This window comes from Puntigrus tetrazona, chromosome 7, assembly GCF_018831695.1.
Source record: "Puntigrus tetrazona isolate hp1 chromosome 7, ASM1883169v1, whole genome shotgun sequence".
Classification (NCBI taxonomy): Eukaryota; Metazoa; Chordata; class Actinopteri; order Cypriniformes; family Cyprinidae; genus Puntigrus; species Puntigrus tetrazona.
Genome location: NC_056705.1, coordinates 10,966,285 through 10,987,471, shown reverse-complemented (window position 1 = coordinate 10,987,471; position 21,187 = coordinate 10,966,285). Strand labels below are relative to the sequence as shown.

General features: G+C 34.8%; 1 protein-coding gene across 1 annotated transcript in view; it reads right to left on the bottom strand.

Annotated features, from left to right (window-relative positions):
* Window positions 1–1,277: 1,277 nt before the first annotated feature.
* ntrk3b (neurotrophic tyrosine kinase, receptor, type 3b) overlaps window positions 1,278–21,187 on the bottom strand; it is a 104,712-nt gene continuing 84,802 nt past the window's right edge. The window contains exons 13-17 of the mRNA XM_043243219.1: window positions 15,241–15,371; window positions 12,906–13,078; window positions 9,773–10,016; window positions 4,293–4,451; window positions 1,278–2,755 (exon numbers count right to left, since the gene is read on the bottom strand). Of these exons, the coding sequence (XP_043099154.1) occupies window positions 2,570–2,755; window positions 4,293–4,451; window positions 9,773–10,016; window positions 12,906–13,078; window positions 15,241–15,371 (893 nt within the window). The 3' untranslated portion in view covers window positions 1,278–2,569. The remainder of the gene's footprint in view (window positions 2,756–4,292; window positions 4,452–9,772; window positions 10,017–12,905; window positions 13,079–15,240; window positions 15,372–21,187) is intronic.

Below are 21,187 nucleotides of genomic sequence, written 5' to 3'. Positions count from 1 at the left end.
CAGTTACCCCCAAAGCTGGTTACCACAGGAGCAACTTGATTTACATTAAACTCTTAAGTGTATAAAATACATTCTGGGTTCATTCTGACTCGGTTGAACCCAAGATAGTACGTGTACTTTGTCAATGCTATGCTGCAAATAAACATCTTCATCAAGATCTTCAACGTCCTCATCACTTTTTCCTTTACAGTACTTGCATGGTTTGTTACTGTTTGTAGGTACTGTGTAGGTAGTACACAATAAATAAATATATATATATATATATATATATATATATATATATATATATATATATATATATATATATATATATAAGGGACATTTAATATTAAGTTAAAGCTATTTAACCACGTTTCCAGCTCACTTCAAAAATTTAGCCTGCCCCCATTCTCCATTATAACTGATCGCCCTCTTTAGCTAAAATATTACTTTAATGCGATTAAAATAATGTAATCCTTGAAAGAGCTGGAGAGCTTTTCTAGACCAAAAATATGTAATTGATTTCAGTCAATATACATTTTTATTATTAATGAGAATTATGGGTTAATTGTGTTTAAAATGTGCATAATTGTCATGAAAAATACGTTCAAAATACAAAACATTTTATTAGACCTGAAATGAATATAATTTACTATTTATTTCTTGTCATTTCTGAGTGAAGTACGACTTGGATATGTTTCTTGAAGCAGATGCATTGCACATGTTAAATTGCCCAAATTGCTAATAGGTGTCAAAAGTGTCGATACAAATAAAGCATAATGAAATATGGTAATTGCGTAATACGCGACATTACATTTATAGCATACAATTTTTCTATCACAGGCGTATGAGCATATTTTACATTTAATGGTTTAATGATGTGATTATGGTTAATTGTGTAGCCTGATAGCCATGTAGCCGTTGCATATGGCTTCAGTTTCCACATGAATAAACTAAATGCACTGCTGAATACGTGATACGATTCGCCCATTCTACATATTTTAAAATGACTGTTTTATTACAAGGAATTATACTGCTAAATATCTTTTGACGAAATGGCCACATTAAACCCAAAGGCTTTTCCTCAGTTAATTGCCAGCCAGAAACAGTGCTAGCTACAGAGCATGGCACCGATGTTCAAATGCTTACGGCGGCCGAAAATCTATTAGATTTTACTCCGCTTCGCCTCGAGAGCCGAAGCCAGGGCATATCCAGCCGTCACGACGAATTTCATGACAGCTAGAGTCAAAACTGGGTTACCAAGAACGGACGGCCCAAACACAACCAACAGCAAAGACTTGATTTGACAAGGTTCTGATATTTATTTAATACTTAATCTAAACATACATTTTAATATGTCGTTTGCAAATATCTGTGGTACTGCAAAGAGGCAAGAGAATCCGCTGACATCGAAATCCTGACGCCGAAAAGATTTGGTGTCATATCGACAAACACCTCAGAGAAACGGCTCCTGGAATAACATAGAACTGTTTAGCTACAGACGACAACATGAAATTGTTAACTTTAGATGCGATGGCACTGATATTTATCAAACGCTATGAAGGTTGCGAAACATCGATTCAAACAGGTGTCGTTTTTAGGATCTCGGTGGACATCGAACCTGCAGTTTAGTTCTAGTTTAACCACATTCAGTTTTGGTGATCAGAAAAGTACGGCAGCATGGTTACAGACTGGACTCGGCCGTGACGCGATTTCCCTCTGACGATATTAGAGACCCTGTATTACTAATGAGCCTCCCGAGTGCTCATTTTAAGATACTGTGTGATATTTATGTTCTCTCCTGGCTGACCCTTTTCTAAAGAGTACGTCACAAAATAACTCTCGTGTCGAAAAAAAGAAATCAAAAACACACATAAAAAGAAAAATAAGTTAACAAGTCGACAAGAATATAAATGTACAGTATATACAATCACGTACGATGAAAATATACCAACGCTTTAATATTCTAAAGGTCCCAAGTTGCCCGCTCGAAGAGCTATGGATCGTCAAATCAAAGTTGCAGGAAGAAAGAAAATAAGAGAAAAGGATGCTGACCGCAGCATCGGCAAAATAATCCAAACCTAATAAGGCTTTCTTCACAAAATCCCAGCTGTTAAAGCAGAGCAGAAACCAAAGAGCAGCCGTCTTGAAAAGATAATATATCAACAGCACTAAACATGACAGGCACCCATACTTTACCTTCGAAATGAAAGAAAATAAATAAAAATATATTCATATACGTGTGTATATATGCTTATAAAACGAAACACAGAAAATCGTCGTTTCTCAAACAAAGTGCTGCCACACCGAAGGCGACGTTCTGCTTCCGCCATCACTTTTTAGGAAATTTTTTTGTCTTCGTAGAATAATTCTGTACACTATATACTGTAAACAAAATGTAAAAGTTTGTTTTTAAATATTTTTTTACTTTTTTCTGTATACCCAGTGTATCGAAAAAAAGTGTTGCAGGCACTTAAAGTCCATCTCCGACGTGTTGGTGTTTTTACAGTGGAGCGCCGACGCGGGGAAAAGGGCTTGTTTGGTTATTCCTGGATTGTGTAGGATTCTGGTGAGAGACGTCGCACCAGTCTCAGCCGAGGATGTCCAAGTAGACAGGCGTGGCTTTTCCCAGAGCGTAAAGGACTTTCTGAATGTCTTTGATGTTCAGTCGTTGTTGCGGCTCTCTTTGCCAGCAGCCTAACATGAGGTCGTACACCTCCTTAGGACACAGGCGAGGCCTGTCTAGAACCCGACCTTGGGTAATGCATTCAATGACCTGCGAAAAAAGAGAGAGACAGAAATGAGCAAATGTGTGCAATTGATTTAGAAGTGTTTATGTTTTCGTGCTGTTCCAGTCAAACAGGCCTCATGTTGCACACCGTGACTCTATTGGTTTGAGCGTCGATCTGATACAGCAACATTGCTTGAAACTATGGTGGGATTTCCAATCTCTTTTTAGCCTACTCCCATGTCTTACTCAACCTTAACTCCCAAACTCCCAATGGATTAGTATTAGCATTCTAATCCAAAATATTAGAAGCTATATATATATATATATATATATATATATATATATATATATATATATATATATATATATATATATATATATATATATATATATACACTACCATTCAAAAACCTGTTTAAAAAGTAAAAAAAAAAAAAAAAAAAATTGAAAGAAGCAAATTGAAGAGGCATCATTTTGTTTTTGTAATAATTACAGTAAAAAAAAAAAAAAAAAAAAAAAAAATATATATATATATATATATATATATATATAATATATATATATATATATATATATATATATATATATATATATATATATATTTATATAAATATAATGTTATAATCTCAAATGTTTTTTCAAATTTAACATATTTTAAAATATAATTTATTCCTGTGATAAAATGCTGAATTTTCTGGATCTTTACTCTATTCTTCTGTGCCTTATCATTGATGAAAACAGTGCTTAACATTTTTATTAAAACCAGGATGCATTTCCCTCAGGATTTAATGCAAGTTAAAGTATTTTTTTAAAAATCTTACAAAAACATTTAAAAATAAATATATAATCGTTAAATATAGAAAATATAAATATATTTAAATACACATTGTTGAATAAAAGAGCTTTCCAGTAAAGCATAGTTTACTAGGACAGGACAATTTCATACAACTATTTCAAAATCTGGAATCTGAGGGTGCAAAAAAAAAAAAATCTAAATATTGAGAAAATCGCATTTAAGGTTGTCCAGTATAAGTTGTCCTTAGCAATGCATATTACTAAGCAAAGTTTTGATATATTTATGGTAAGACATTTACAAAATATATTCCTGGAGCATGATCTTTACTTAATATCCTAATGATTTTTGGCATAAAAGAAAAATGTATCATTCTGACCCATACAATGTATTGTTGGCCATTGCTACAAATATACCCATGCTACTTAAGATCGGTTTTGTGGTCCAGGGTTACATATACAGAGCTGGAATATGAATATGAGCCTTTATATAATGCAAAACAGGACTGACAAATCCACGGAAAAGGGATATATAATTCAGACTTTCAGACTAATTCAGGCAGTCAATGCACATATGATGTTTTAAAATACTGTCTAGGTAGACAGCTCACAAGGTTTTCCAGCCGAACTGTGTGTGTGTGTGTGTGTGTGTGTGTGTGTGTGTGTGGTGAAACGTGAGCTTTCAACCTGATCTCTGACAGCATTACACCCTGCCTGTAGAGATCACACTCACGTTCTAAAAATGTCATATTCGCGCTAATGCTCTAACAATGGTTTCGCGAACATTTACCTCATTATTGGATAACTGAAACCATGGCTGTTTCCCATAGGTGAAAATCTCCCACATAATGACTCCGAAGCTCCATACGTCGCTCTCGGTGGAGAACTTCCTGTACATGATGCTCTCCGGAGGCATCCAGCGTATGGGCAGCATGGTGTGACCTCCCACCTACGAGAAAGATTACGCATCAAGCGTTGATCACAAAGAACTTGCGTGGTATGGATGACATTTCCATCAGCTTGGGTCTGTTGGTTTACAAACCGACTAGTTATCAAAAGATCTGAAAAGATGTTTTGATCTTGCTCGGCATTCTAGAAACAATTTATATGTCAGAATTCTGATATATAAATTGTATAGTTTAAAGACTGACATCAGCGTATTGCTCTCGGCTTTTGTAGACCCCGATAAACTAATACACTAGCTGTGAATCGAGTAATCCGTGTGCTCTGGGAGATCATGTGTTCTGACTGTTTTCAGAGGCTGACTCTGAAAAAAGAACCACCTTTATTTCCTATGAAAAAAAAGTTAAAAGGTTTTGCAATTTGTGACAAATATAAATCCACCGATTCTGATGAAGTGCAGAGCAATATTATATACTCTTTTGTGTGTTAAACGAGAGATCATACAGTATGCGCTTTCTGAAGTCGTTTTTATTAGTGGATGCTGTGCGGAGCGCTCGCTGTTGTGTGTGTGTGTGTGTGTGTGTGTGTGTGTGTGTGTGAGGCAGTGCATTAGTGCGATGAACTGTGCTGCAGCGGCGGGATGCACGGACCCTAATGAGGGCAAGAAAGAGCACGTGCACTGACGAGAATGAATACTGTAAATACTGTATACGACCATTCAAATAGTTGGGGTCAGTAATTAAAACGGCAAAAACGAGGCTGCATTAATTTGATCAAAAAATAATTAAATTGTTACAAAAAAATCTTTCTCACAAACTTTCATATTCAGCAAAGTATGCTGGAAAAAATATTGTTACCAGAAAATATTAAGCAGCAAATATTCCTATATCATACGATGATAATCGTTAAATCGTCTTGAGCGTCAAATCAATATATTAGAATGATTTTTGAAGGATCACGTAACTCTGAAAACTGTAGTAATGAGGCAGAAAATTTTGCTTTGCATCACAGAAATAAATAAATTGTAACAGTATTTCACAATATTAATGCGCTCTATTTTTGATCAAATAAATGCAGCATAAGGGACTTGTTTAAAAAAATAGTAATATAATTATAAAATAATAATAAAATAAAAAAAAAATAAAAAAAAAAAAAATATATATATATATATATATATATATATATATATATATATATATATATATATATATATATATATATCCTAACAAGGTACATGTCAGTGCATAACTTTTAACTCAGCATAATTAAATAAAATAACAAATTTTAATTTCTTTGAACGTTTCAAAATTGAGTGCATTTTGGCCAAACCTTGCCTTTAGGAAAAAAATAAGCTGTGCTCCAAACTCTAAACTTTGATAATAGTTTGAGAACGTAACAAATAAATAAAACAAGGACATGAGATGTTTATTAAACACAAAAATATAAATTTATTCACTTGAATAATACAAATGATTTGTTCCTCCACTAGTTGAGCCAAATTGACTAAACAATAATGCATTAATTGTGCATGCACTCAGCTCGATTAAAATGGCTTATTCGCAAATCTATTTCTTATTCACGTCAATTCCACTTCATTCATCATGTTGTGCCAGCAGGAAATGTCCACGGGACTGCTGGATGTTACTGGAGCCTTTCCAGCTCAGCGTGAAATTCTCTTTGTAATTACTATTCCCTCTGTTGTGTGCCGTTACATTGATCCTACTTCCGGCTGGCAGAAAGCAGACTAATGGATGTCTACCTCCACGTTAGAAATTAGCCAAGTTCCTTTGACTGCTGTCTGCTGCATATAGTCAATAACTTATCGAAACCTTTTCAACCTGTGTTCTGTAAACATGTCCGTGTTTATTAGTGTTTTAGCTGTTCTTATTGCAAGTGATAGTCGGGAGAGGATGCAAATATCTTCAAACCCTCGGTTTTCTCTGCAGTGAGATATGATAGCATCGCATTATGGATTGCGTGCTGACATGTTTCATAAAACAATGTGTGCAATCACGCTTGTGCATTGTGGTTGGACTAATATTGGACAAATAGTTTTTTAAATAAAAATATTTAATATACTGTGCAATATACTGTGTGAACACTGAAGAGGCAAGTCTAAATACTTAAACCAAAATGCATTTACTAGATAAGCAAAATGAAAAAAAAACTAAATTAAGTGAATTTTACTCAAAACAATTCCATTTATCTGCCAGCCGGGCAAGTAAAGTACTCTTAGAGCAGGATTATGTTTCTTACCCCTACTGACAAATAATCGTACTTATTTTAGCATAGGCAAAAATATTAAGATAAGTCTTTTCGCAGTGAAAGAATATCCCGTTGCACAGTAATCACTGCCCCGTCTCTCATATAAACTCTAATATGCTCTCTTTTAAGAAAAGGGCGGCTGCAAACTCTTTAATTCAGTATCCTAGGGAGGGAAGAAGTGAAATAAAAAGCTGCATTATACATTGCAGATGCTTCTCATATCAGTTCACTGCAGTACCCCTGCTGTGAAACTATCTCATTTGTGATATTAGATTTTTTTTCTGCATGAAACGAAATCAAAATGCATTTTACTAAAAAATACATCTGAAAGTGTAGCTAATTAAAAACATCAATATGTTCTGTCATCAGCTTTGTCTATAAAAACTTGAAAAAGTGTCTTGAATGGTTGTTGACTGTGAAATCCGTGTTTTGATTGATGTATTGATGCAGTATACATAGAATCTGTCTCTCTATCTACGTTATAAAACCTGGTGGCCTACAAATGCCTCACCTTAATTTGTGGTTCAGATATGGCATTGCAGTTGCTGGATATATTCTTGTGAATTGCTGATTTAAACGAGCTGAGTAACAGTGATCTTAATAATACAGTTACAGGAGACACACACACACACACGTCCCGGCCCTTAAATAATGTAAATTACTTTCAAATCCCTCATTAAGACGTGCAACTAAAATTGGTTAAGCGATCATTCAAACCACTATCCACTGTATCACCTTGGGCTTTGTGGTTGAGACCGGAGCAATTAGCTCGGCGGTTTGAAAATTGATAAGCCCATTAGACAATAAAAGATTGAAAGCGGAAAATGAAGGATCTCTCTGCTGATTGACCATATTTCCGCCAGCGTGGTGTGGTTTTCAGGAGGAAGACAACATGTTTTTTGGGGTTTTTTTTTTTGCTTTATTTTGGTAGTTTGTAAACTGGATTACTGGCTAGACTGTGGCTCAGTGGTAGAGGGCTAGATTGGATTATGGGTATGAAGAGCAAAGCAGCATGGTGGAGAATGGATTACAGCCCCACTAGAGCTACTCTCTGGGCATTTACGCTTTTATACTTAGCAACAGGGGAAGCAGATTCATGCATCCATGACCGATAACGGATTTCTCCAAACCGTTTAAAACACTTGGCCGAGTTTCAAGTAAAAACAGAGAGTTTAGAAAGAGAATCTCGTCTATGCGATGACATTTAATGTCGCGAGCGGTTTATTTATAGGGTGTTAAAAACCAAAATGACAGGGTGACCTGTACATTTCACTTGTTTATAGCGTGTAATCAGCTGTTCGTGGTGAAGAAAACCCAAGACGACGTCTAAGACGATGCGCAGTGTGTTTGAGGGATGGAGCCTGTGTTGGGATTTGTCCCTGAATCCAACGATCGGAGGCTTTAAACAGAGTTATCAAAAACATCTCATTTAAAAAGATACTCTGCAGGCCATTAGGTGACAGGACGTCGATGTGCCACTTATAACGCCTTGACGAAGGCAGTCGAATTGGTCACTGATGACAGTACCTCAATCTCTCTTTCGGTCATGCTCCATTCCTGTGGCCAGACGCTCGAGCCCCAGAGGACAACAAACGTCAATATGACTCGCCATGTGTGGATTACGTGCTTGGCAGGATCCTCTATTTATAATCGCTTGACACAGTGAACGTGTCCAATGCGGTAATAATTTCGTAATCTCTCTGCTTTGTCAATATTGCAGACTGTGCGTAAGCGCGTGTATGTGCGGCTGATAAAGATGTTTCCTGGCCTTCAGCTTGCGACTGGCTTGAATACAAAGACTCACTCCACGATCCAATTTCTCAGTGGAATATTTTGCTGTCCTTGGCATTTAACTCGAACTAATAGGTTGCTATTGTTAGCACAAATAAAGGAAAAGATGAATTTGAATCGGGATTGTAAATGGGAAAACAACTAGCCACAGACTTAATGTTGCGTTCTGGCCATTTTCCAAAATTTTGGTTATATTTTGTATTTTAAGTTTTTTTTCACACTACTACACTCTTTATATATATATATATATATATATATATATATATATATATATATGAATAAATCAGCTCTTTTTGAATTGCATGATCATATGTTCTGTGCTAGTGAACTTTCATTTTTGAGTCAGTCTTGCCAAAATCATACATAAATATAGCTTTTCTCACCTAATAACTGTGGTGCATAAGCTCAGATCAATGAGGCGGCCTACAATTAATCAGAAAGAAAAGAAATCCGAAAAAGAAATCCGTATTCCAAGTATGTGTTAATTAAAGTTGAAAAAAGTGAATTCAAGATGGTGATTTAATATAGCAAAATGAGAGATTTAATAGGTTTCATAATTATTATTTTTTCCAAAAAAAAGGTCATAAGGAAATATCATTAGGGTGACTACGTTTTTTTTCACATACATGGTTGCTTTAGTTGATAGTGCCTTAATAAGGTGTTTTGTTTTGTTTTTTTAAATCTAAATCCTGAAATGTCGTAATAAAATATGCATTGTTGGTTTTGGTCAAATGAAGAAAGAAATATACCTACGATTATGCTTTTTGAATGCAAAAATTACACTTAAAGGAACACGCCACTTTGTTAAAAAAAAAAAAAAAAAAATATATATATATATATATATATATATATATATATATATATATATATATATATATATATATATATATAATTTTAATAATCAAAGACAAAATTCCAACATTTTCAGGTGCTGCGTACTATCATGTCTGCTGCAGCCATGGTATGTCAGCAAAGTTTCTTGATTATTACGCCAGAATGAGAGTATAGTTCCTAGTTATATCAGCCTAGAAAATCACAACTTTTAATTTTCCTTCAGTCTTAGCGCTCTATATAACTATAGAAGAGTTAAGTTTTAAATAGGAAAAATATAGAAACTCTTTGGTAATTTTTGAGCGTGATGCTAACCAGAGTTAATGATCTATGCTAAGCTAAGCTAAAAGCGCTACTGCTAGACTGCTAGATCTGCTGAATGGATTCGATAATGGTAAAACTCAACTGTTTAACTCTAGGAGAGTTGGAAAATGAGCCTGTGGCAAGTGGCATGTTCCTTAAAGCTATTGTAATACTTACTCGATAGTAATCTGAGCTGTAGATGTCTCTGGACATCCCGAAGTCTCCAATTTTGACGAGCAGGCCATTACCCACGAGGCAGTTGCGGGTGGCCAGGTCCCGGTGCACAAAATGCTGAGAGGACAGGTAGACCATGCCCGCCGCTATCTGTGTAGCGATATGAAGCATCTGCGAGAGGCCGAGTTCCCCGTTAGACTGCATCGGTTGGCCATCCACGAGGATCATGGCGTCCGGACCATGGGCTCTGAAACATGTGCAGAAAGCCGTGTTGGTTACACTTGTTAGTCTTGGCAGTAATTGTCCTTCATTGCTGAGCTTCGTCCAGGTTTGCAATTACTTGTGTTTAGGATCCGAGCAGGGAAAATTGATTATGGATCAATGTAAAAGGGCACGGGGTCGAAGTGTTCAAACGCACTGCCTTATTGCCCCATAAAATAATTCCCCCTCTAATCCTTTAATCCTGTAAAGCTGTCTAATTTGAAGCGAGTGAGTCAAGGCAAAGAAAGATGTGCTTTGACTTTAACTGCCTGGTGAAATAAAATCACCTATTCAGTTAACTTTTTTCGATTTTCTCTTCAGTCAGGGAAATGATTTTTGTCTGATTGCGGCTGCATTTGCATGAGGTGGCTGTTCAAAAGGGCTCGACTGTAATTCGTGCATCTCTCCTGGCCAGTGCCTCTTCAGCAGCGTGCTCTTCAACTGTATGCTGAAGAGCTAACAATCAGAGAGCTAACAATCCCAGCAGCAGCACTGCTTTAGAACGCAACAGGCTGGTCCCCGAATAAAAAGAGAAAAGGGTCCCATTCATTTTCTCAATATAAAACTTGATTTTTAACAATACCGTTTAAAAGATTTGATTTCTCAAGAGGTAATTCTGGTGAAGCCACTTAAGTCAGAGTGTTTTTTTAATGTCATTTTGGAGACTATGTATTTAATTGCCAAATTACCAGAACTACAATAAACATAATCTAAAGAGAGAGATATATAGTCTCTTACGATCACAAAGGTTGCGTGTATTTGCTCAAACGTGTAGTAAAACAGTAATATTGTGTAGTATTATTGCAATTTAAAACAACTGCTTTTGGTTTTAATATTTTTAAAATGTAATTTATTCTGGCGATGGTAAAGCATGTCACATGATCCTTCAGAAAAATTTTTAATATGCTGATTTTCTGCTCAACATATTCTATTATACTATTATCAACATGCTGAATGGTGTTTTTATTGATTTATTCATTTATATAGTGATTTATTCATTTAAATATAACTTTAAAATGTGGCTTTTTTGCATTTAGTCACCTTTGATTTATGCATCTTTGCTGAATAAAGGTTTTTCCAGAAATATATAAATCAATACAGATAATTTATAAATACCCCAAACTTATAAATGGTATAAAATCAACAACTTAGTCATTAGTTTTATGTATCATTTCTAATCAAAGTTTGTGAGTCATGAACTAAACCCCAATTTGGGATTCAGCTGTTGATTAGTTTATAACTTAATTTAAAACGACTGAATTTTTGAATATTGCCTGTGGAGTAGATGAATGGGAGGGGAAAGAAATCCTAACCAGGGCTGCTGAAAAACTAGGCAGTCCATTATTATGTACCGTTCACTCTGGCTCGTCTAATGTGGTTTACCTTACGTTCTCACTAAATCTCTTTAATTCAACACACAAATCATTTGTATGAATCGTAACTAGAGTCTGCAGCCAAAATCCTTTTGCTGTCCATGAAAATCAACCAGACTTATATCATTGCAGCTTTTCTAAAAAGAATTTCATCATTTTTTTTTTTCTTGAAATGCAAGTCTGGCCATCTGCATAAGTGTAAGAAAAAATTCTCTCACTGTACAAAAGAATAATTTATTATCATCACCCATCACTTTGCTCCCACAAGACAATCATCTCTCTCCAGTACTCTATCTGCCTTTATATTTTCACAGTTCTCCCCTGCAAATTACAATTCACATGGCCTCAATCCACCTTGCAACGTGCATACAATGAAGTTCAAACACAAGCTGCCATTTTGAAATGGAACCTTGTTCCTTAAAACTTAGTGAGCTATTTTAATATGCCACCTACACGATCAGCTGTCTATACATAAACTGCATTGCAATGAAACTTCATAACTGATTATTTGAGAAGTAACCTCATATTTGAAATGGGGAAATTAAACATTTTTAATGATATACCACTACTTGCATCATTCAGATCTCTTTAATATCTGAATGACTTCTGCTAAACAGTGATGACAGGAAATGGAGAACAAAGTTTTAAATCTTCAGAAGAGATCTCAGTTAGATATTCATGGATCAAATTATCTCGGCTGTGACATTAAGCACAGTTCTCTATCGCATTCTTTACTGTCTGTCTTTTTAAACGTTATACCCCAGTACCCCCAGACCCACGTGGAGCCATTTTTATTCATCCTAAAGGATTTTAATAAATATTTTAGAAAAAAAATCAGTTCCTCGATAAGTCTACTGAGCTACCTATGAGCCGTAAAATTCATCCAACATATTAAATGATAAAATTACATAATTCACGAAGGAAACGTGATATACCCAAAATTTTAGGAGGCTAGAATAATTTCACTACCTACAGTTTAATACAGCTTTTGATTAGGGAGTACATATTATGTAAGTCCTATTATTTCAGCCCAGACTCATTGGAAATACATGCCTGTGGCAACATTTCATTTTCTACACTTTCTAGTGAAACGTCCAGTGAGTGATTAAAGAAGTGTGTCTAGCAACATTTTATTAGTTTGGCTGTTGCAAGCGACAATGTCCAGTGAGTTGAATTGAAAGGTTAATATTCTGTCACTTTTGAACCAGGTGGGCTACCGAGCAAGTTTACTACATTTAAAAAAAGCCATACATACGGAGCTCATGTGATGCAAACATCAACATGTATTTGTTTATAAATCATGTGCTATACTACAAGCATTTTGAGGTCATTAAATCTTTTATTAATCAATAATCTGCCCTCATTTTGAATATATTGTTAGAAAAAGAAGTCACTGGTCTTCTTACCTAAAAGTGCAGTGAATGTATAGGTATTTTTGGAGGCACGTTTTTCCAAGGAGCCTGAGCTGTATAATTCCCACAGAAATCCCAATACAAAAATACCTCAGGAACTTATTGAGGTCTCCATGCTTCATGTACTCAAACACCATGATGAGAGGGTCGCCGTCCACACAGACGCCGTAGAACTTCACAATGTGTTCGTGCTGGAGGTTGGTGAGGAGCTCGGCCTCTCGTTGAAAGTCTTTTCTGGCAGTCAGGGTGGGATCTTTGAGAGTCTGAGAGACAAAAAAAGCATGTTCACTCTAGGTGGGAGATGTACAGGCAAGAACTAATGCACGGCGGAGAGCGGGATGCCACGTTTTTTTTACTGAAGTCGTCCTCTAAGCAAGGAGAAACGAGATGGAGGTTAAACTAATATGCCTAATTGCATTTCAGGATGTCTGCCATAAACTGAAATGAGACAAAAACGTACATCAAAAGGCCACAACATGAATTCTCAAACTAAAAGTGGTGAGGTGATGCAACTTGCAAAAACTGTCATGTTAAAGGCTAAGTTAATTGGGGAGTTTTCAACATAAACAGGTAATAAATCAGAATGCAGTGTCTTATTTTGCAGCATATTATTTGGATTTTTATTTTCAGCAGTATTTATAATTGCATTTGCTCAAAGCAGTTGCCATTTCAATAGATACTTTTATTCCATTTTATAAAATATTTAGCATATTCATTCTTTCATTGATTCATAAATATATACTGAATTGTCGGAAGCATTTTTAGACCAAGATAAATGAACTTTTACAAGAAAACAATTTGACGATACATTTTTCAGTATGTCACTCCTTCTATTTTTTTAGTTTTTTGTATTTTCATGGGCTTTTGTCATGTTTATAATTTTGTAAACATTTACATGTAATGCTGTTATTCTTATTTTTATGTTTTGTAATTTTAGTACTTCAGAATAAACATATTTTATTTCTATTAAAATACCAAGGCAACCATTTATATTTTTTTTTTACATTTTATTTCTGCTTTATTTTAATTAACATATGCAACTTTGAATAGTTTGTTAAAAAATAGTTCATTCATACATCCTCGTGCCAAACTTGCGTGCTGTTATGGTAGAAGAATGTATTATAACAATATTCAACATTCAGGTATTTGTCATTTAATTTTAATTCCTGGCGCAGCTTAACCCATCTCACTGCTCATTCTGGGAAATGCTGGTTTTTAGATATAGATATATTTGATTTGATCTTTTTTTTTGTACTATGCATGTTAGAAATTTGTTAATGTTTTACCGTGCTCTCAATTCCAGGAAACTGCATAGGGTAGATATCCTTATTAAAGCATTTATAGCATAACAAACCAAAACCATTTAATCTTCCCAGCCACTCCAAAGCGCTTACTACACTTTCACTGTGAATTCTGCTCCTACCAATTAATTGACAACTTAGCCTGAATAGCGCATGATGCAATTTGATTTTAATTACAGAATTCCCCCGATCTCTCTGACACAAGCAGAGGGAAGCATCGACAGAGAGCGGTGTATATGACACAGATGGTGAAGCACTCATTTCCGTCAGGGGAAGCGTTCGCTCCGTGCCACTCAACACAGGCCTGATGCGCTTTCTTTATTTTGCAACGTCCTGCGACGGCCCCGGGTTTATAAGATATCCTCTCGACGCTGGAGCATTTTCACAGCATCTTTGGGTATCTTTATGATGTAATAGCTTCGGTCGCTCTGGTGTGACGACGGTACATTGGATTAGAGGAGGAGGTTCGGATGTGGAGAGTGCTTTTTAATGGCTAAGTGACAATATTGTCCTTAAAAAGTCGCTCTAGACCTGTTCTCAACTGGTTTTGAGAAAAAGGACCCATATTTTACATTGGACACCAAGTGGAAAACCAATATGTGGAGAGCGTTTCTCAATGGTTAAATGATGTTATTGGACTCAGAAAGTAGTTCTAGACCAGTTCTTAACTGGTTTTCCAAAAGCTCCCATATTTTACATTGGACACAAAAACAGTTTGTGATAAAGTAAAGATGATTTTGTCATTATACACACAAACATACACCCCTTCTGCCGTTCTTTTAGGAACCAGTGAGAACACAAAACTGCATTCAGTTATTTTGGATTCAACAAGAACAAGATGTGCTGTAGGGAGAAGCTTTTTGACTGGATTGTAAAAAGTTGGCGAGACAACCTTTAACCCAGTTAAAAGTAAAGCCTGTAAAGTAAAAAAAAAAAAAAAGTTTTACATTTTGACCCCAACTTTTTTAGATTGTGTGAAATGAGAGCAGGAATGTGCTTTACTTTCATAATGCACATTCCTGGTAATGGAATGGAGTGCACAGGAGAAGTGCATCTATTCTAAGAAAAGTCAAAGCAAAGCAAAGCCAGAAGAAGGTGCTTTTAACTGTAAAAACATGCCTCACCTTCACAGCCACCAGCATCTTATCTTTGGTGGGGCTGAGGTTGTAACATTCAGCCAGAAACACCTTCCCGAAAGCTCCCTCGCCCAGCTCTCTCTTCAGAACAATGTCCCTCCGTTTAATATGCTGCACATCTGAAACAGAAAAAATGATATAATGGCTATTAAATTTGCGTTTTGCGTGTCAAGTTCATCTGTTCACGGTGATGCTGCAAAATGAGCCTGAATCGTAAAATGGTAGTGTTTTAAAGGAACGGTTTTATTTCAGTATTTATATAAAATATCGATTTATAAATTGGCATTTATATTTAGTTACGTTTTAATTTTTTGTTAAGGTTTTAGTTACTTTTGGCAATATTTTTTTACGGTTTTGTCATTTTATCACTTCATCTTAAACTTAATTTTCTGTTAGTTGCCCATACCATTCATATAAAAAAATAAAATGAAATAAACCAAAATAAACATTAATTACAACTACATAGAAAGCCAAAAATTACATACAAAAAAAAAAAAAGATTAAAAACTGCTTATAAATTACATCTGAGTGATATAAAAACAGCCAATGCAACATTGCTAATTTGGTTTTTCATATTTTATTTTTGCTTCATTTAATTCAGTGAATTCAACATTATTTTGAAAACGGTTTTAGTTAACAGTATCAAGAATTGAAATACATCTGGATGATTTTTTTGTGTAAATGTGGTCACTATGAATTGGTTTTCCACGCGACACAGCACCTAGGTTTGGAATTATTTATTTATATATGCATTTATTATAATGCATAAAACTCGAGAAGCACTGTCAGTGAATCTCATCAGCTCCCGTAATATACGATCATACAATAACGAGAAAAGGTCCAGGTATGCAATTATCCAAATAATATCATCATAAGAGACGATGTCCCTCGGGAACAGGTGGCAAAAATGAGTGTGGGAAACCGAGCCAAATGAAATATGAGTGACAGGTTATCTGTATGCGTCCATGGTGCGTGTTGTTTGTGCGTATGCGTACAAGTGTAAATAAAGGCTTCAATCGTGAGTTGTTCGCATTGTGTAAAAGGTCACTTCCTGTGCAGATGGTGTTCTAGAATTGCTGCTCGCGTTCACAGCTGGATATTTTCTGCGTGTTTTTTTTTCTTTTTTTTTTTTGTTTGTCTCCTCTGAGTTCTCTTTTTCAAAACAAAACGAGTGTGATGCAAATGAGAGTCAATTGTAAAAGGTCTCTTTTTGCCATCTGTTGGGAACTCACCTGGGACTTGTAATGCTTTGCCATCAATGTTCATTGTCATTTCCAATTATTTGTGTGAATTTAAAGCGGCTTAAAAGCAAAAATGTTTTACCGCAGAAAAAGGCTACAAATACGAGTATACACAAACATAACAGCCTCTCTTTTCTAATCGCTCGCTGGCCTCTACCAAACATTTCATTAATAAAGGCAAACGGTTATGTAGAGACGGGTTTCAACAGACGCCATACAGCCTATTAAATACACGCATGATGTAAGCATATACACTCTCAGAAATAAAGGTACAAAAGCTGTCACCTTTTCAAAAGGTACACGTTTGTACCTGTTAGGTTCAAATATGTGCACTTTACGTTCTAATATGTACCTTTAAGGTACCAAAATGGACCCTTTAGTTACAAACGTACCTTTTGAAAACTTGTGGTTGCTATGATGAAGTCACACGAAGATATTTTCAATTATGATTATGGGTAAACAAGCGTATACTCTCAGGAAAAAAAAAGGTACAAAAGCTGCAGCTGTTCTAAAGATACTGATATGTACCATTTGGGTACTAATATGTGCTTTTTATGTGTTAATATGTACATTTTAAAGGTACTAATATGCATCTTTTAGAGATAAATAAAATAAAATGAGGTACCGTTTGAAAAGGTAGCAACCCAGTGACAGCTTTTGTACTTTTTTTTTTTTGAGTGAAGAAATACATTTAGGTGGAAAAAATTACAAGTGTTTGCGTTCAGTCTATATATAATGCATTATAAAAGCATTCATATAATGCCTTCTAATGCACCTTGTGATAAGCTTAATGTTCTTCAGTAGCTTATGTAATCAAATGATTAATAATAAACAATTTCACAATGATCGCAATGCTTGTAAATGCATGCTTATTGTTAAAACAGAAAGAATATTCAATGCACGTGAAAAGTGCGTTCGTCACATTGCAACATTTTAAAAATGTGATTGCTGCATTGCTAGATGAGTGTTGTAAGGCTTTTGAATGCGGTATAATTACTATGAAAAACAATGTATGATACATTAAAAGTACTTTCATAAAACATTCTGATTTCAGATAATTAGCAAAAACGAAACTCTTTAAGAAATCTTTTTTTTTTTTTTTGTTCATGTGCGTCTCAAACTAATTGCAGTTGGGTTATTTTAATTAGGTAAAACACAGACAACTAACACAATAAAAAAACATCACTTTTGAAATTGAGTTTTTGTGAATAAACTCTTTTTTTATTTGATATTATATTTAGATTGTATTTAGTGCACCTTGCCACAAGGCCAACAATAAATGTTCATTTAAAAAAAAAAAAAATGTAAATAGTGATAATCCACCTCGTAATGAGTCATATCTTTTTATAATAACTGCCCTTATGGTAATAAGTAAGTAATGGTAATAATAATCTTTTTTTAATTCAACAGTTGGTCAATAAATTAAACATAATAATAAACGCTTAACTTAAAACCAGTAAGTGTTTCATAAAACTATCAAACTGTTACTAAAAGAGCTAAAGACAACAAATCTTAGTGTTCAGAGTCACTGGAGTGCAGTGAGAGACACTACAATCATCAGTGACTCCAGCAGCAGAGATCTAGCAGATTGAAGCAGGATCAGGTCAAGCCTGAAGTCCCCCAAAACCTCATTTATATTCACTTGTTCTTCCATTAAGGGGTCCGCTGGGTTTGTCCCATCCTCTGAGTGAACAATTACATGTGCCTGCCGTAAGAGTCTGGGATGGGTTAACTTAACCTTCAGCTTCCCTCCGCTGCTTATTTACCGCAACCCGTTTGTGGAAAGACTTTGAATTAGAAAGACACTATCTTGAGACTCGCCGTCATTTATTTATTCCTCATCCTGGCCGAATCTGAACCGGGCCCTGAAGGCTGAATTCAGGAGAGCAGGTGCGTTTGTCGCAGCAAAAATCTGTGATTGGAAATAGTGCCATTCATTCTCACTGAAGCAATCAAGATTGCTCAATTAAAAGGAATTCCTCCAGTACGTGGAAACCGTTTATTTAAAATGCAAAACAAGCTTATTCTGAAAGGATCGCTGTGCCGTTATAGCCATGAATATATATATATATATATATATATATATATATATATATATATACTGCCCGCATTTACATATTCAACAATCTGGCACGTCCTGCTGAAGAGCGAACTTAATTCAAATTCAAGGAAATTCACAAATGTGCAGGTTTAACTAATGTAACTTGAATAAAAAATATAAATTGAAATAAAAAGTCTAATTAAAATCAAATGAAAGTCACAGATGTTTTTTTTTTTATAAACTAATAAAGTAAAAAAAAAAATATATATATATATATATATATATATATATATATATATATATATATATATATATATATATATATATATATTATTATTTTTTTTTTTTTAATTAGATGTTTGTCAATTATATGTGTGTAAAAATTGTTATTAAGCAATGGTTTGATGAGACGGCAGTCCAATTATGAGCAGCGACAATAGATCCGAATCTTTGTAAAGGTGTGCACATTCAGAGCTCCATTAAACCTGGCCTGCATTAATTTACAATGCCCTTTTTCTGAGCGCATGCCTTTGTCTTCTCACTCTCAAGCCTGATAAATTCAGCTTGTCATCAAATGTTACCTTGAAACAATGCAATCCAAGTAATTGTGTCCAGAACAATGAAGGTGCACACAGGAGACATCAGCATGGACATATCTTATCTAAATGTCCCGAGTTCAATGTGAACAGGAACGCAAAGACACGGTCACCGCTAGTCGTTTTCTCTAACCTGATGAAGTGAGAAATGAACGGATATTGCAGGAGCACGATAAAATAATTGCTTTTCTCAACTCTATATTTAATGCCGGTTATTTAAAATAGAAGTCATTGTTTTCATTTATAACGTACGTAATTGCAGTTAGGCTCGCGTTACACGTTCATATCTGGCTTTTCTTTGGAATGCATTAAGCTATGTAGGCTAGCATGTTTTCGTATATTATAATGCGAGTGACGAAGGCATCTGAAAAAACGAATATTTTCTAAATATTTTAGAATTTATATTTTACAACGGAGTTTATTCCTGTGATGCCAAGCTGAATTCAGTCTGATATGCTGATTTGGTTTTTAACAATGGCTCTAGTCTTTGTTAAAATGCAAAATGAAAAGACTTAAAAGAACAAAAGTAAAAAAAAATAAAGATATAGTTTTATTGAAAGGACATAATCTGACGATCTGATAAATGTGCCAGACACAGCACTGCTCAAAATCATCCATATTTGCAATGCACAGTCAGGATCGTATATTTATAGCCTTTGTACTCAGCGGAGCTCATTGCAAATGCTAGTGCACTCGCTTCCTCTAGGAATACTGCTACCTGAATAATGATCTTCAGTCTATTGCATGTGATCCAGATGCTGTATTTCCCATGAGTTATACAGCGGCAAATATTTCATTATTAATAATTTAATAAATTAAAGAGCCATCTCAAAGAGATAGAGAGTGAGAGAAAACAATTTCCCTTGCTCTTCTGAAATAAACGGTTTCGTAGGTTCGTCATCCGCGTGGCAAAAAGCAATGTTATTTTTTTAATTTTTTTAGATCTATATATTTTTAGCAGGCGCTAACCACCAACTGAGACGCTGCGTAGTTCATGCCTGAACTCATCTTGGATTGAAAAGGAAAGTAAATGCAGCACAACTCAATTGTAATTGCAGAATAGTTTGCGTGAGTCAGTCATCTTGTGAATTCCTGAAAAGTCAGCATGTCATGGCTCAGGGGACTCTTACTTGAATCCGTGCAACACCTTCCTTTAAAATACACCTACTGCAGCAGTGTACAGATAAAACGGAATCAAAGTTATATTTTTCATTTATCAATCGCTGTATAAATTAAACTCTCACATTTAGCATATTTCATATAATAAATTAAGCCTAGGATCAAATTTTATGGGGTTTTTTTTCTTGAATTGGGACAATAATATTTATAATATTTTAGCATATGACAATGTGTCAATGGTTTCTGCAGGTTTTATAGAGTTAAATGTAAGATTTCTTCCTTTTGAGACCAAATAAAGAAGGTTTAAGGAATGAATTGAATGAAACACAATCTCAGTATGTTTTCAAAATACAAATCCCCTTCACTTTTATTCATTTCATTCAATTCATTTTACAAAAATACAAGCTTAAGGCTTGAATAGCTCTGCTCCCTTTTACTTTGGATCACGCTGCAATATTTTTGTTTTCCCAATGTATAACGTCTAAATATTGTTAAATCAAGATAAATTTTCTGTAGGTGGAAAATTACGCGCAAATATCGACTTAATTTGACCGACGGATCTGCTCTTGTTTTAAGAATAAATGTAATTTGGTTCCACAAATTCACATAATCGTTTTCCTTCAAAAAATAAACCTATCTTCATTTAAAAATATTCAGATATTTAAATTGAGAAAACAAAAAAATGATGAGAAGAGGAAGATAAATTTAAGGTTTTCATTTTAAGATCAGCAGAAACCCTGTTTTAATGTTAATTATGATAAATATCACAGTGAAAAAAAAAAAAAATCACAGTATATGCTTGATTTCATTCATGCTAAACATATTATGTCTTTGTTTTGATCTGGGCTTAAAATATGACATGTTTGCGGTTGTGTAAGATCTGCCCCGTAATGCAAAGGCTCTATTATTTATGGATTTGGGTTGTAATTAGATTTCTA